The 15,426-nt window shown below is 39.4% G+C and overlaps 1 protein-coding gene across 1 annotated transcript in view; it reads right to left on the bottom strand.

Annotated features, from left to right (window-relative positions):
• Positions 1-5,038: 5,038 nt before the first annotated feature.
• Positions 5,039-15,426, bottom strand: part of LOC149048986 (NLR family CARD domain-containing protein 4-like) — an 11,600-nt gene continuing 1,212 nt past the window's right edge. The window contains exons 3-7 of the mRNA XM_089201482.1: positions 14,694-14,785; positions 14,247-14,510; positions 13,137-13,226; positions 9,599-12,279; positions 5,039-7,047 (exon numbers count right to left, since the gene is read on the bottom strand). Of these exons, the coding sequence (XP_089057608.1) occupies positions 6,721-7,047; positions 9,599-12,279; positions 13,137-13,226; positions 14,247-14,510; positions 14,694-14,785 (3,454 nt within the window). The 3' untranslated portion in view covers positions 5,039-6,720. The remainder of the gene's footprint in view (positions 7,048-9,598; positions 12,280-13,136; positions 13,227-14,246; positions 14,511-14,693; positions 14,786-15,426) is intronic.

The raw sequence follows: 15,426 nt of genomic DNA, 5'->3' as shown, positions 1-15,426 counted from the left end.
AGACTTCAAGCCTGCTAGATAGCGAGTCTTTAACATATATAGATGTTTTTAGCTTTTGCGGAAGCTCAGCGACCGTGACGCTGAATGTTTCTCTCCGAGACGCCTGAATTGGCTGCCAAAGTAGCTCCTACTGATCTCGTGGAATGAGTATTAAACCTTGATATGTCAGGTACAATATCCGAAAAAGACTTCTTAAAGGAATCCTTGTACGCAGAGTAACTGATAGGCTTGTTAACCGAAACTAAACGCTTACGATTTTCTGAAGACGAAATAGGACAAAAAAGATAGTCGTCAGAATTCCCGGCTCTATGGGCTTTGCTCATGTACGCCATGAGAAGATAGCAAGGACAAGTAGACGAACGGATTTCAGCGATGACGACAGCACGGTTTTCTCTTAATTGATCTGTTTTGCTTTTCTCAATAAAAATAGTAACGTAACTAGATAAGAATTGAACATGCTTAATACAAATGAGACATAGTTCTGAACTGAAAAAGCCGGAAAAGGCGAGGACGAACATAACTAAGCTTCTTAAATGCAAAATATTGCCAAAGTCAGTCCTTTTAGCAAGTTGCTTGAGATGGGTCACCTCGAGGGGTTCTTTCCTATGAGAGGCTAGTTGGCAAACAAGACGAAGAGCTCCCTTCTTCGCGGAGATAACGGTGGAGTGATGGGTAGGAGAATCCACTCCTGCAACCTGATGCGGCCACTTGAAAGCGTAAAAAGCGCAGTTGATGGCAGACGCCGACTTATTCCGATTACTGTAGAAGAAACTGCAGTTAGAGAGCACAATCCATGGGACCGACAGGAAAAGTGGGAACGCCCAACACGCCCTTGGCGAACTCTGCCCATATGCTGAAGGCCCTCAAATAGTTTTCCGATGACCCGGACGCCCTCGAAGCAAGCACCGTAAGCTTGAGCTTTCGCCTCGGCTGGTTGACCCGACAGTCGTCGGAGCTTTCAGAAGACCAAAATCCAAAGGAGAAGATATCTTAAACAATAAAGTAAGAACACTGGTGAGCTAACCCATATACGGAACCCCCAGGGGATAACAAAAGAGGTCAATACCCGTCCAGGGTATGACGCAGAAAAAACCAAACTGCAAGGGAAACGTTGAGCCCATCAGGGGTATAAAACTAGGGTAATAGAGTCCATCCGGGGCACGTCAATGACAGCGTCCACGGCATAGACATGTGGAACCCATCCAAGGTCAATAATCAGCCAGAACATTTAAATAATCTAAAGACAGCTTCGTAATACTATCAACCTGAAATCCAAATCTTTATTCTGCCCATCAGGGGCACAAGAATGAACCCACCAAGGGTATAAACATTGAACCCATCTAGGGCGTCACAAAGACGGTAAGGAACAAACAAACCCGTAAACCGAAAAAAATTGATAGAGGAGCTCTTTGTTGCTGTTCGTAATCACGCTGGAAACTTTAGCTTCATCTATAGCCACGGCGAAGGAAAAAAAAGAGAGAACTAAACCAAGCAAGATGACGCGGCGAGGCTGACGATAGAATGGCACGCATAACTAACCGGTCACGATGTCCGTGTATTATTCCCACGGCGGTCCGCTTTCTTACGGCTCTCCGGTTGTTGTGTTTTTTGATCGAGGGTATCCACGCTTCAGAAATTTATATTCCATCGTCGCTGTTGATGTTGTTAGGGTAAACATTAACAGTCACATGTTAACAATCACGTTGATGAACAATACCGACTTACGAACCACGCTTCTGACTGGGACGCTGCGAAATTTATATGCCAAACCTACAGCACCAACTACTTTCAACGACTTACTCTGAAAAGCTGGCTTACTAACTTAGAACAGACTCCCTTCAACAGGTGTCAACCACTACCGGCACCATACAAACGACTCATTCACGACATTAACATTAGAAACGAACCGAACAGAACGACCTAACTTTACTGACTGATCAAGAAGGACCATCAAAATTAAGAATTCAGAACAAAAATGAGACAAATTAATGAGTTAAAAGGTTTTTAATCTGTGCCTTCCTTTTTTTCCATGACATTAATAGTTTCACGGACAAAAAGAAAATACCAACCGAATTCAGTTCCTTTAATACAAGAACATTGCGATTCTTGGTCCTAGTAACTATTATGTAGTTACAAGAGAATATAACTTTATAATCTTAATAATAAAGGACTTTGACGAGAACTTGAGTCGAGAAATTGCCGCCAAAGCCTATCAAGAGCAAGAGAAGATAAAACTTGAGGTACTGATGATGCAATTTTAATCGACTCATCAATCATATTTCTTTTTAAGGGAAAAAATTGCGAATGATGAATGGGAAACGGAGAATAGGGAATGAAGAATGGAGAAAGAGGAATTGGGAATAGGGAAGGAGAGTAAAAAATAAGGAATGGGAAATGAAATGGAAATTTATTTGTTGACGTTCTGCTCCGTTCCTCGAAGGAACGGAAAAAAATCTATGGAATAATTACATCTTTTTTTCAACAAACTCAATCAACTTCATATTAAGAGAACAAAAGCTGATTGAAGTTCATGCTTTCTTTTTCCGTACTTTGTCAAAAACATTGCTGGATTAACTCAGATGTAATGGCGAGGATATGATTCATTCTTGGTGAGAGGGAAAATTTTTTTTACACGCAATAGAATTTCATCATCTTGCTAGACAAAGGTTAGACTGACGTTAAATTTCATTCTTTCTTAAGGAGGAATACGAACGTTTACAACAAGAAAATCGTTAGCGCCATAAGGAAGTAAGACATTGCGAGTCAATGTCAGTATCTGAGAAACTGCTCACCTACCCCTCCCCTAACTCAACAACAATCAAAAAAATAACAAGTTAGGGTTAATGTTGGGTCAGGGGAGGGGTAGGTGTGCAGTTGATCAGATTCTGACATTGATCTGACATTTTCACAATCACTTAAGAAATCATTCCACGCTTCAAAAATAATCTACCATCGTCAAATCTATCATTTGACGATTTCCATTTGTGCAGATCACAAAAAGAGAATAAAAGAACAAAGAGGACCATTGACTGCTTTTTGTGAGTTTTGCCTTCTCAGACGGAAGCGCTAAACATGCACATCTGTGATTCCAGAAAGCACAGACACACGAATTTTATGGCGATCAAATATAGTGAAATCCAATTCAAGACGTAGAAAAGTAAGCCTTTTAATTAAGCGTGAGTACACTCATTCCTGGGAACTAGGCTTTTTTAGTAACATCCGATTTGGTGCCAGGGCAGGTGAAATAAAAACAAAAAAAAGGCTGACATCTTGTCTGAACGAGTCCTGGTGTAGGGGCCGCCCTCTCTGCCTGCTTATTTTCTCTTGGTTCCATTCCAATGTAATTTTGTGATGTGTTAAATTAGATTCATTATTCCTTAATTTTTTTTTGTTATAAGAATATTGCCTGATAATAACTTTCACCTACAAATGCCTCAAAATATATCTTTAGTTTAAATCACGCTAGCAAGAATATATCCCATTGGGTGTTTTCTGTGAAAGATTGTACAGTATTTTTATCAGAAATTCACTCTGAGTGACTGAGAAATTTGATGATTTTAGCACAGAGGTGAACAAGAGTAGATGCCATAATATTTTTCATCATGACTCTCCTATAGCTGTCTGACCTGAACTTTTTCCTGTCTGGTAATTAGATGGAAATGCTGCAGGCAAAACAGGAGCAAGAAAAAAAGAGACTCCGTGAACAGATGGAAGCTGAAGCAGCGGTCCAACGACAACAAATGGAGAACATGGTAAAGGCGAGAATGATGGAGGTTGAAAAACACCGACGAAATTTCATGCAAGAAAGCCAGGTACTCAGTCAACGACTTGCACAAATGCAAAAATCAAATGAAGGCATTGAGAAGACAGTGGAGAGCTTGAGACAACAGCTGCTACTCAATCAAAGCCGAAAACAGTAAGTTCAAAAGCCGGGATTCTTTGATAGAGCGCTGCAAATGATACCAGTCTTGGGCGGGGTCGCTAGCACCTTATCAAAGTGTAACGTTATGTAAAGCCTCTAAAGTTATCCCTTATCATGAACACTGGTCCAATTTTTAACCGGTTGCATTGTATCAGCTTACAGTTAACCATAATTTGCAACGAGTTAACCACCTTAAAGTTATGTAACGCGTTTTCTGCCGATGGATATGATGTTAATTTTATATATAAAGTGAAAATCGTGTACTGTCTGTGATATATTAGGCTGCAAAACAACTTGAATGTGATCTGAAATAAAGGAACTTGAAAAAAGAAACCAATCGGTTCTTCTGATTATTTAATAGCTGACGCACACAAAATCCCCTTTTCGAGGAGTTAAGCCCGAAAGCTAACCATCGTAGGCTCTGTGTACGAGAAATATGAGGGATATCAAGCTTGTTTTAGTGTGCTCTAGCGGAAGAGAAGTGGGGGAGGAAGGGGGCAAACGACAAAAAAGGAGACTGCTTGCAATGATTTCGGCCTTTTTCCGCCTTTTGAGTTTTTCTCGTCGCCAGGTTTAACATTAGAGAGAATTAAATCACAACAGTAAAAAAGGAGAGGATGCTTAGATGCCAAGCTTTTAATGCCTGCTGATCGAGTGACACAGCGTAGAACAACTTAAGGAACGACGAGCAGCTTGTGGAAATAAACAAGCGGTTATAGGAAAAAAAAAACAAACATGCAAACAAAAAATCAAAAACAATATTGAAAACGGTCGGTCGGTGGGACACGAAAGCCGTTATTGTTACACAAGTCAGGCCGACAGATTCTAAGGTAAATTTTCAACAAAAAAAAAGAGAAAAAGCAAATCAAAACCATGAAAATTTACCTGTTTTTCCTCTCATCCAGGGGCTGCCTATATCGAACTAAAGACTACATACTAGTCTTTTAATAAAAATGTCTGCGCAAAAATATCGTTCTGTGCGTGGTGCGTTCAGCTTTGAAAAAACTGTTTAAATGACTGTGCTTTGGGGCCCAGGCAACAAGGATACAGGTCGTATACAGGGTCTTTTTCAAGCACTTATGCGATCTGTACTTTAATTACAAAGAGACAAAGATATTTCATAAAAATTCTTTTAATAAATCAATTAAAGTGAGGGTAAAAAAAGTCACAACGTTGGGTAAAAATTGACGAACTAAACTGCTATTTATAGTGACAAGTGAGACGAACAAGCATTTTTAAAGCTTGTAACACCAAATATCGACTTAAACTTTTCTGATCACGAAAGATTTTCCATACATCTCCAGTTTCAAGCATCATAAATGTAAAGCATCACAAAATAAGCCTAATTCAAAGCACAACGCTGCCTGTTAACTGATCCAAGCTCAAGGAATCATTCATCTGTTCCTTTTCTCAAAGTCGGCTTTTTTTGTAAGGACAAAATGAGCTTGTCAGCTGATTAGAATCAATAGTATTGATTGAATTAATAAGTTTGAATTAATTAACTTGAGTAATTTGAGTTAATTAACTTGAAAAAATTGAGCTTGTCTTCTGCCAGGGTCTCTGTTGCTGGAAAAGATCGAATTATTGGAAGAGTGAAAATTGGGGTTTGGGAAGGAAAGGAAGCTCCTCTCACTCTTCCCGAGACCTCCAATGTCTCAGCTCGCCCCTTTTTTGGCCGTCTCCATAAAAGGAGAGACTGGCACATACAAATAGAGGGCCCTTCTTTCTTCGCGTCAAAAAGTCACCTTTGGGATCTATGCTAAACTATTTTACTCTGATATCCTAAGAAATTCGTTTAGCGTTCTGATCGGCAAAAAAACTGAGTAACAACTCGGCACTTTATTGCTGAAAAGAACTTGCATTTCCGGTTACAATATAAGACGTTTCACGCGGGACTAGAAATTATGGAACTTCAGCAAACCACGACAACGGCAACGAGAATGTGGCAAAACAAAAGATCTGAATAATGGACAGAACAATAGCTCAGCGCGTGCGTTTTAAAACTCTGTTCATCTCTCAGCCGTCCACTGTAAAACAACAACGTGAAATCACTAAGATTTGCGTGATCTGAGAAAGGAAATACCGTCGGCAAATTATCTAAGTTTCCAATTCGAACTGGACGCTACTCCTATACTTTTTGCTGACATAAAGATATAACACCGTAAGAGACGGGAAACACGTCCAGCAATTTCCAAAATTCTAAATAAACAATAGTCTTTATTTGGCGCAAATATATGCACGATGGTTTTTGTTTTTTTTTGCTGTTCGGACATTATCTGTTCCGAGATGCGAAAAGTTTCTGAGTGAAGCTCGAGAAAAAGTGAGAGCTTAGAGCAACAGATAATGTCTAAGGACAAATATACGAGAATATTTTTGCGCCAAATAGAGGCTATTGTGTTCATCTTTCTTCAATTATTTTTGCAACGCGCGGGGAAAGTGTTTACGAACAGTTCACCGTTTATTACGTAGGATGTTCACTTTTCAGTGTTCGCTGGTACAACTGTATGAACACAAAACATGTCCTTCCTTCTGTAACCACCACAAAACGCTCTCTAATCTTGAATTAAATTGGAAGCGAAGACTTCTATTGTTGTGGACGTTAAGGTTTGAAAATCGGGGAATGTCACTTGGAGTGTATTCACGGATATTCTCTAGTTTTAGCTGGTTTATATTCGGTCACGTGACGCATTTAGACCAATCCCGCGCGCAAGCAAAAATATTTGATGGATTATATTCCGAAATATCATTCTTCTTACTGCTCGCTAAATCAGTTGCCACAGAAACCTTTTTCAGAGCGCTTACTCATTTTCATCATCATCATCGAGATCGTCACTATCTTCATCATCGCCATCATCATCATCGAGATGCTCACTGTCTTCATCTTCGTCATCGTCATGGTCATCATCCTCACTTTCGTCATCATCATCGTCGTCGTCGTCGTCGTCGTCGTCGTCGTCGTCGTCGTCGTCGTCGTCGTCGTCGTCGTCGTCGTCGTCGTCGTCGTCGTCGTCGTCGTCGTCGTCATCATCATCATCATCTGGCTCTTTTCTAAACCTTGTTCCTTTTATTTTCAGCTCAGCTTTTGTAAGTCGTTTGATCACCATTTCATCTCCACTTTCATTTTCCTATCACAGGACAAAAAAAGGACACAACATCAACCACAGCACCAATTATGTGAAACTCTCAACTGGCATTTTCACACCAGATAAATATCTAAAGGATCTTGATTCTCCCCACGTATATCGGAATATTACGTTTCCTTCGCTATGGCAAAATACACCTGTTTCATTAATTTCTATGTAACACTCAACTTACATTTTAATACACAAGATAAATATTTCACGCAATCAAAGATATTTGTCCATATAGCGAGCAGTGAAAGAGGACATTCACTTTTGAATTCAAATAGCTACAAGTGACTAAAACCATTTTACAACAAAGAAAACGATCTCAGTTACAAATAACAAAAAACGATGCTCCCTGACGATTAAGATGAGGTGAAGGTTTACAAACAAACACATAAACTACAATAAATACTAACTTTTTTGGGGGGAGGAAAACTGTCTAATATCTTCGAAATTATTTTATTTTCCACACACAAAGTATTAGCTAAGTTATTGTCTGCCCGAGAGTAAATCAACGATTTAACAATTTTCCAACCTTGCACGACTACACGCAATGGGTTTTACTCCAGTTCACCTCTCCGGCAACCAACATAATTGTTACACGATTGAAAGACAGACAACCCTAAATATTTCTTTTTGATGACCCGGAGTCCTCGATGTAATGTTTTCCTTGACTTTCCCAAAAGTAAAGAACTCTCCTCTCAATGTAACCATACTTTTCTAACAAAACCGTTTGAATCATATACGAGACACTTAAAAAAGAATCCAACTAATAAATAAGAATAAGGAAACCATTTAAGAGCGAGTAAATTATAGCGCAGTGCCGAGTTTGACTAGTAGCCGCGTGTCACGGGTCGCGCCTATGAAGTTTAAGCTTTTAAAATGATTTCTTTTGATTTTCTGTTTGTTTTCTAGCAGGGCGCTTACACCTGACGCACAGTAATGCTTCATTCTTCAAGCGCTAATTTCACAGGTTCCATAACATAACGTCTTTCCTAGATCTTTCAGCTGAATGAGATGTTAATGGAAACTTCGCCTCCAAAAGGCTTCTTCTCACGACTAGTGCAAGCGCTCTATTTTGTTTAGGACATGGTAATATTGGTCTTATTTTGGATACAGAATGGGAACATCGAGCCGAAGCGCTTATCAGAGGTGACCCATGTGAAACACTTTCTTGATTTTTTCCTCCTTTCCCCACCCCCCCCTCCAAAAAAAAAAAAAAAAAAAAATATATATATATATATATATATATATATATATATATATATATATATATTTATCCATTGAATTTTGTGCCCGCCTGTCTTCTTTTCCAATTCCTTCTCGCTATTATCTCTTTTTGCCTTATTACCAACCCCGGAGTACTTTGCTCTTTATTCTATGTTATATTTTCGTTTAACACACCAAAAAGGTTTTAGAGTGTAAGGTTTGAAATAGTCATTTCAACAAGTTCGCTATTTACAATGTTCTTCTTTAATTTTTCTTAAAAGAAAAAAAAATAGGCTTCTATGACAAAGGCGACCGAGGACCCTACGAGCATCTGACGGAGTTACTCAACATGAGCAGTGCAGCTAAAGACAAAAAGAATCCAACTGATAAATAAGAAGAATGAAACCATTTAAGTGCAAGTAAATTATAGCACCGTGTCAGTTTCTTTTTGGATGTTAATCATTTCACCTACAACTTTTGGTGAATTATTTCCTATCATCAGTACAAACCTTTAAAACGTAAATTTATGACAATAGAATCAACATGATTTTCGCTTTTCAAAACACGCATTTGGATTTAAACAAGAAAAAACCTTTTTTGTTTGGTTCTTTCTATTTTGTTGGGTTAACGCTTCCTGTTAATAAAAGCGAGTAGATGCTGGTACAGATTGTAGGGAACAACGTCATCAAATCCAAAGCATGTATGGGTTCATAGTAATTTCAGGGCACATAATCAAACCCAAATAAAAGCATCCCATAATAACAACACAAGCCTAAAAAATTCAAAAATTACCATTGCGCAAAGAAGTTTGGTGCGAGAAAAATTCTCACAATTCATCTTTTTTTCTCTCTCTTATGTACGGCATAGCTACAGAAGATTTCTCTAACAAGATTTCGCTAAAACTCAAAGGCCAATCGAATGAACTCGAATGAATCAAACTCCCAAAGTTTTCAATTAGGTTTCAGTAATCAAGCATCCACTATACTGGAAACTACTGTCTGTAAATAATATCAAAGTTTTGAAAGCTAAATTTGTTTATGTCTTAATTTAATCTTAGACAAATTTTTCTGGAAACCATAGTCAAAGAAGCATTACATGAACCATTAAAGTACTTAACATGGGCTGTTTACGGTCTCCGCCATCCCCAACAATTGCTCCTTATGTCACAAAATAGAAATAGAAAATTTCGAAAACAGTGACTGTTCCTGATGTCTACATTCTTTCCCATGCAGACTACTCTGATAATTTTATCAAAAGCAACTTGCTGGAAACAATATCTAGCGCTATTCTGAGGAACGTCTAACTAAAGATTAGATACAACTGAGTGAAACAACAAATAGACTCTTACATGGTAATCAGAGGACAAATTGATGCCTCTCCCTTTTACTGCTGTACACAACTCTTCAATCTCTGTCTTTGTCATCTGAAAACTACGCAGGGACAGGAAACTCAGCTTAGGAACACTGCTGAGATGCTGGACTAGGTCCCTGACTCCTCTGCCAAGTGGATTCAACGCTAGAGTAAGATTGCTCAGCTCTGGTACATCCTTAAGTGCACGAGCCAGTGCTGATGCTTCATCTTCACCCATATTTGTACTCGACAGGTTCAGGTGAGTCAGATTGGGTACACTGTTCAGGTTCTTGGCTAGTTCAATGATCCCGTGACCCAGTGCATTGTTTGACATATTCAGTCTTTCTAACTTGTTTAAGTACTGTAATGAGGCAACCAGTGCAGCACATTCCTTTTCTCCCATTTGTACATTAACTAACTCTAAAATAGTCAACCGTGGAGTGTGATGAAGATTCTTGGCCAAATGACTCACACCGCTGTGTAAGGGGTTGAATGACAAGTAGAGTTCATGCAAGTTTGGAGAGTGGTGCAGTGACTCAGCAATAAAAGCAGCACACTTTGCTGTTAGATTGATACCACGAAGTTTTAAACTGTGGAGATTGTCAGTAAAATTAATTCTGTGAATCGCGTTCTCAATCGAATTACCTTCCAGGGCATCTGTCGCGCTCCCCCATATATTAATATCTCGAAGAGCTGTTAATAAAGGCAACAAGTTCTTCAACAGAACAAACTCCTCAACTGTTACCTTCTTTAACTCAAGCTCCCTCACCAGTGACAAACAATGTTGTTGTGCCTGGTCAGATCTGTTCTCAGTCAGAGACAGTGCAACGTTGTTGTCCTCATTCTCTCCCAGATTATCTACAGGTGGCTGAGAAGAACAAACCGGCGCTGATATCAGTTCAGGAAGAAGTTTAGAGCAAAAAACAGCATTTGTTATGCGATGTAGATAGATAAAGTTTTTATTTTCGCTTTTTTTGAGGAAAAGGTTCGCATCGCGTAAATCGGCGTATTTTTTAAAATCCTTAACTTCTCCAGAGCACGTTAAAACGACCACGTTCAAGTCAAACAATGTGGATAGAAAATCATCAAAGTTACTCCCCCAACGTGAATGAAATAAATAGTTGGGAAAGCTGGTGGTGTATTTGAAGAAGTGCGTTTTGGCAGCAATAGTCGAGTGTTTCCAATTAAGTATTACAACATGGTTAACACATGAGAGAAATGCAGAATACACAGCTAGTCTGTCTGACTCTAGACAACAGAACAAACAATCGACACAGAGTTCAATGAACTTATTTTGTGCTCCAGACAAATCTTGGACAGAAGGTGTCCTAGTGAAATTGTAATTTGTGAGACTTTCTTTCTCTCCGACATAACGTAGATGATCAAAAACAACGCCGACAGCATCTGATGACAACTCACAAACGAATTTTAGAACTTCAGCCATCTTCCTTGATTTTTCAAACGTATCCATTCTTGACAGGCAGGTGACGGTTTCATTCTTCTTAACCTTCACTTCTTGAACGATGAACCAGGCGGCGAGAAACTCCTGAACGGACTTGTGAAGAAAATACACGATCTTCTTACGATTCAAGGCGGAACGTTTGGAGACTTGGAAAAAACCGACATGAATAAGCTTCTCGAAGAGATCACCACGCGGAAATTTACTGAAGTTAACATAAAGGCGGTCCTCCAAAAGAGCATTAAAGGCAAGTTTTCCTATTTTGCAAAGTGCTTCTTGATATTCATCTATGCTTTTATCTGTTGCGAAGTTGTCTGAGTCTTTAGTAGCCATATGATCCAAGAGAGTCTGAATAAATCCTACGTAAATTTCTGCACGAGATGTTGGTAATTGATGCTTTTTCTCTTTCCAGAGAAGACACAACATCAACAATAACAGCGGAATCTCTGCCATCTCCTCGAGGTCATGCTTTCTTAGGTATTCAAGGAGCCCTTTAACGTCCTCCTCATCAGGAAGAATCTTACTTGCAAACTGTTCCTTCTGTTCCAAGCTATCGAACCCGTTAATTTCAAACTGAGCGTGACTTGGCACTCTAAGCTCATCCTCTTTCACTGGCCGCGTTGTGATCATCACACAACAGTCTCTCAGTTGACGGCCTCTCCAAATCTGGTGAATTAGGGACGATTTTCCACCGCTGTACTCATCATATCCATCCAAAATGAGTAGCACCTTCTCCTGGTTCTGACGGACATATTCACACAAGTTATCGACTGCCATCGGGTCATCAGCAGACAACAGTTCAGCGGTTTTCAACATGGTACAGAGGTCCGTAATATCACAAACGTCTCGTAACCTGATTAATAGTAAAAGAGCAAACTTTTTGAGAATCGTCTTTTTACCATTTGCCCAATCCACAGCTACTTTTTGAGTGAAAGTAGACTTTCCTATTCCAGGTTTTCCATACACTAGAATTCGTCTACGGATGGGATGATGTTCGTCACCTTCAAATACTTCACTGCTGTCTCCCAGCTTTTTTTTCGTTGTCCCGTCAGGTTTCCTGTGGTCTTGTAAAACCGTTAACTGTATGTAAATGTCGTTAATGTGTACCGTGTTGTCTGGGTCCCATGGTGTTATTTTCACTTGACACATGGTGTCAGTGTAAAACGTCCTCAACTGTTTCTGGCACCTTTCCAAAAATTCGGTTACAGACGAATCTGTAGACAAAAAACAAATAGTTTGTTAAAAATTGTCTATTTCCTACATCGAAAAGAATATTATTGGAGCAGGGTTTTTAAACAGTGAGGATAATATTTCTCGCCAACTGTAATTTGTAACTTTGACAACGTCACTCTTTAATTCCGAAGGTAAATATTCACATTTTCACTATGTCGTCACTACGGTGTTTTTTGTTTAAGGGGGGGGGGGAAGGAGGGGGTTCGATTTGCGCCTAATTCTCGTGTACAGTCTTCGATCCTCCCTCGAAAATTGGGAGAAGCGCGGGCTCATTTCTTGAACAGCGGCTGGTAATCGAGGCAGTTGTTTGGTACACTACACACAATTCTTAAAAAAAATATACTGATTTGTTCTGAATATATTTGTTTGTTCTTATTATTAAAACAAACATAAAGGAAAATCTCAAATATTGTAGTAATTACGAGTTCAAAAGCTGATATTTCGAGCGTTAGCCCTTCGTTGGACCGATTGGGTTGTGTGTGGTTTATAAAATGGGGGTTTGGCTAAAATGAGGGGAGGGGTAAGGCGGGAGATTCTATGTGTCTAATGAATATGTTGCAGCTGAGCCTTTCCTCTCTTTCCAGTGTAATAACCTTTTGAACATTTTTTCAGACTATTCCCTATTTTCATTGTCAAACGCCTTTAATCTTGCTTCCACAATTTCGAATGCTATTTTCATCTCTCGTTTGCAATCGAGCGAAAAGTTCTAAAAATTTCGCAACTATTCATGCCACTTTGCTGGATCCACGCAATTTTATTTTATAGAGGCAGGGGGAAGGATGATGGGGTTGGGGGGTGGGGATTAACGGGCACGCCCATAGATAGGTCCTCATTTTACCTCTTTTCTTTGGGGTTGAGGCGTCATTCAGAGACGACTCTTCATCACGGCGTTTCACCTTTGGCCGAGGCAAATGTTTAGTAGAACCACCTGCATGATAACAAATGTAGAAAAATAATTAGAACACAACATATTATTTGAGCCGACTGATGGGCAATGGAACAACTGATGAGTGGCAATGGAACTTATTCCTTCCCTAATGAAATGTTTTTGGTGAATTTGTTTCAAGGCCAATTTGTGCCACTGCATTATGCATCCCTACTGTGCATCATCACGAAAAATGCACATCCACATACGCGAACAGAAGATGTCTTGTTTTCTTTTTTCCCAACCAGTAAGAAAAATTGCCATCGCCAAGTAAACGGATTTGGTGACAAACCATTTATATCTCCAGTTTGCAATCGAGCGGAAAGCTCTTAAAAAATATTTTCCATACAATAAGCAGCTTGGGTAAAGCCACTCTAAATCTCCGTCACTGGGAACTCCTTGCTTGACTACAAACATTAAGACATCACAGCAAAGCATCAAGATGAGACGATAGCGAGTAGTACGTAATGCATCGATTCATACCATTTTGCCGGATCCACGCATTTTTATTTTACAAAGGCAGGGCGAAGGAAGATGGGGTTGGGGGGTGAGGGTTCACTGGCACAGAGTCGTTAAATGGGAAGTTTGCAACGGTATTTCCTGTAACTTTGCATTCTTGTGGGTGGGCAAGTTGCTTGCCAGCAAACTGATATTGACTTAGGTATTCATCGAAAAATTTATCTGAAGAAACAAAACACACCAGTTCGTTTCTTACGATCAATGGATACCAAAGCCAAAAAAGCAGGAGGAAATACTGGCAACCTTACGCTTACGGTTGGCAGTTAAGAAATGAGTGAGTTTTGCGCTACCAGAAAACTATTTGAAAATATACAAAGGCATCAAATGATCTTCCTTCTCTTTGATTTGGTCACCGACAAATGAAGCGACTCTTTTCCAGTTTCGAGGCACTGTCAACAACGAACACAAGATACAGAGGCCAAAAAGCATGGTGTCTACGAATTTAGACACTATGCTTGTATGTAATTGTATTTTAATTGAATTGCAAGATTGGTGATATATTACCAGTGATAAGTTGCTCAGCTAAATCTGTGCGATTAACCAATGGATGACACAATGCATCATGTAGGACCGTGTATGTTGCGGCTGAGCCATCCCTCTCTTTCCAATGTAATAACACTTTGTAGATTTTTTCAGACCATTCCTTATTTTCATTGTCAAACGCCGTTAACCTTGCCTCCTCAATTTTAAGACGACGCCCGACTCTCTTCCATTCATCGAGTTTCTGCGAAAGCCACTCTAAATCTTCGTCACTGGGAACTTGCTTGACTACAAAAATAAAGACATTACAACAAAGCATCAAAATGAGGGAATAGCGAGTTGTACGCATCGCAACTATTCATACCATTTTGCTGGATCCACGCATTTTTATTTTACAAAGGCAGGGAGGAGGAAGATTGGGTTGGGGGGTGGGGGTTAACAGGCACGCCCATAGATATGTCCTCATTTTACCTCTTTCCTTTGGAGTTGAGGCGTCACTCGGAGAGGACTCTTCATGACAGCGTTTCATCTTTGGCCGAGGAAAATACTTAGTAGAACCACCTGCATGATAAGAAATGCAAAAAAATATTTAGACAATAAAATATTATTTGAGCCAACAGATTTTATTGTACGAATGGAGCTTTTTCCTTTTCTAATAAAACGTCTCCTGATTAATTTGTTTCAAGGCAAATTCGTGCCATTGCATTATGCAACGCTACTGTGCATCATTTGACACAAAAAAATCCACACCCACATACAAAAACAGAGGATTTCTTATTCTTTTTTTTTCCAGCTAATAAAAAAACTGTCATCGCCACGTAAACGGATTTAGTGACATACCATTTATATCTCTACTTTGCGATCGAGCGAAAAGCTTTAAAAATATATTTTCCATACAATAAGCAACTTGGGTAAAGCCATTCTAAATTTTTGTCACTGAGAACTCCTTGCTTGACAACAACCTTAAATACATCACAGCAAAGCATTGTAGCAATGGAGCTATTTCCTTTCCTAATGAAACTTCTCCAGAGGAATTTGTTTCGAGGCCAATTCGTGCCATTGCATTATGCGTCCCTACTGTGCATCATTTTACACGAAATATGCACGCCCAATTATGCGAACGGAAGATTTCTTGTTCTTTCTTTTCTGCCAGGAAAAAAAATTGTCATCACTACGTAAACGGATTTGGTGACCTACCATTTAT

Source organism: Pocillopora damicornis, chromosome 3 (genome assembly GCF_964200805.1).
Source record: "Pocillopora damicornis chromosome 3, jaPocDami1.2, whole genome shotgun sequence".
In the NCBI taxonomy this organism is placed as follows: Eukaryota; Metazoa; Cnidaria; class Anthozoa; order Scleractinia; family Pocilloporidae; genus Pocillopora; species Pocillopora damicornis.
This window is presented reverse-complemented; position numbering and strand designations above follow the sequence as displayed.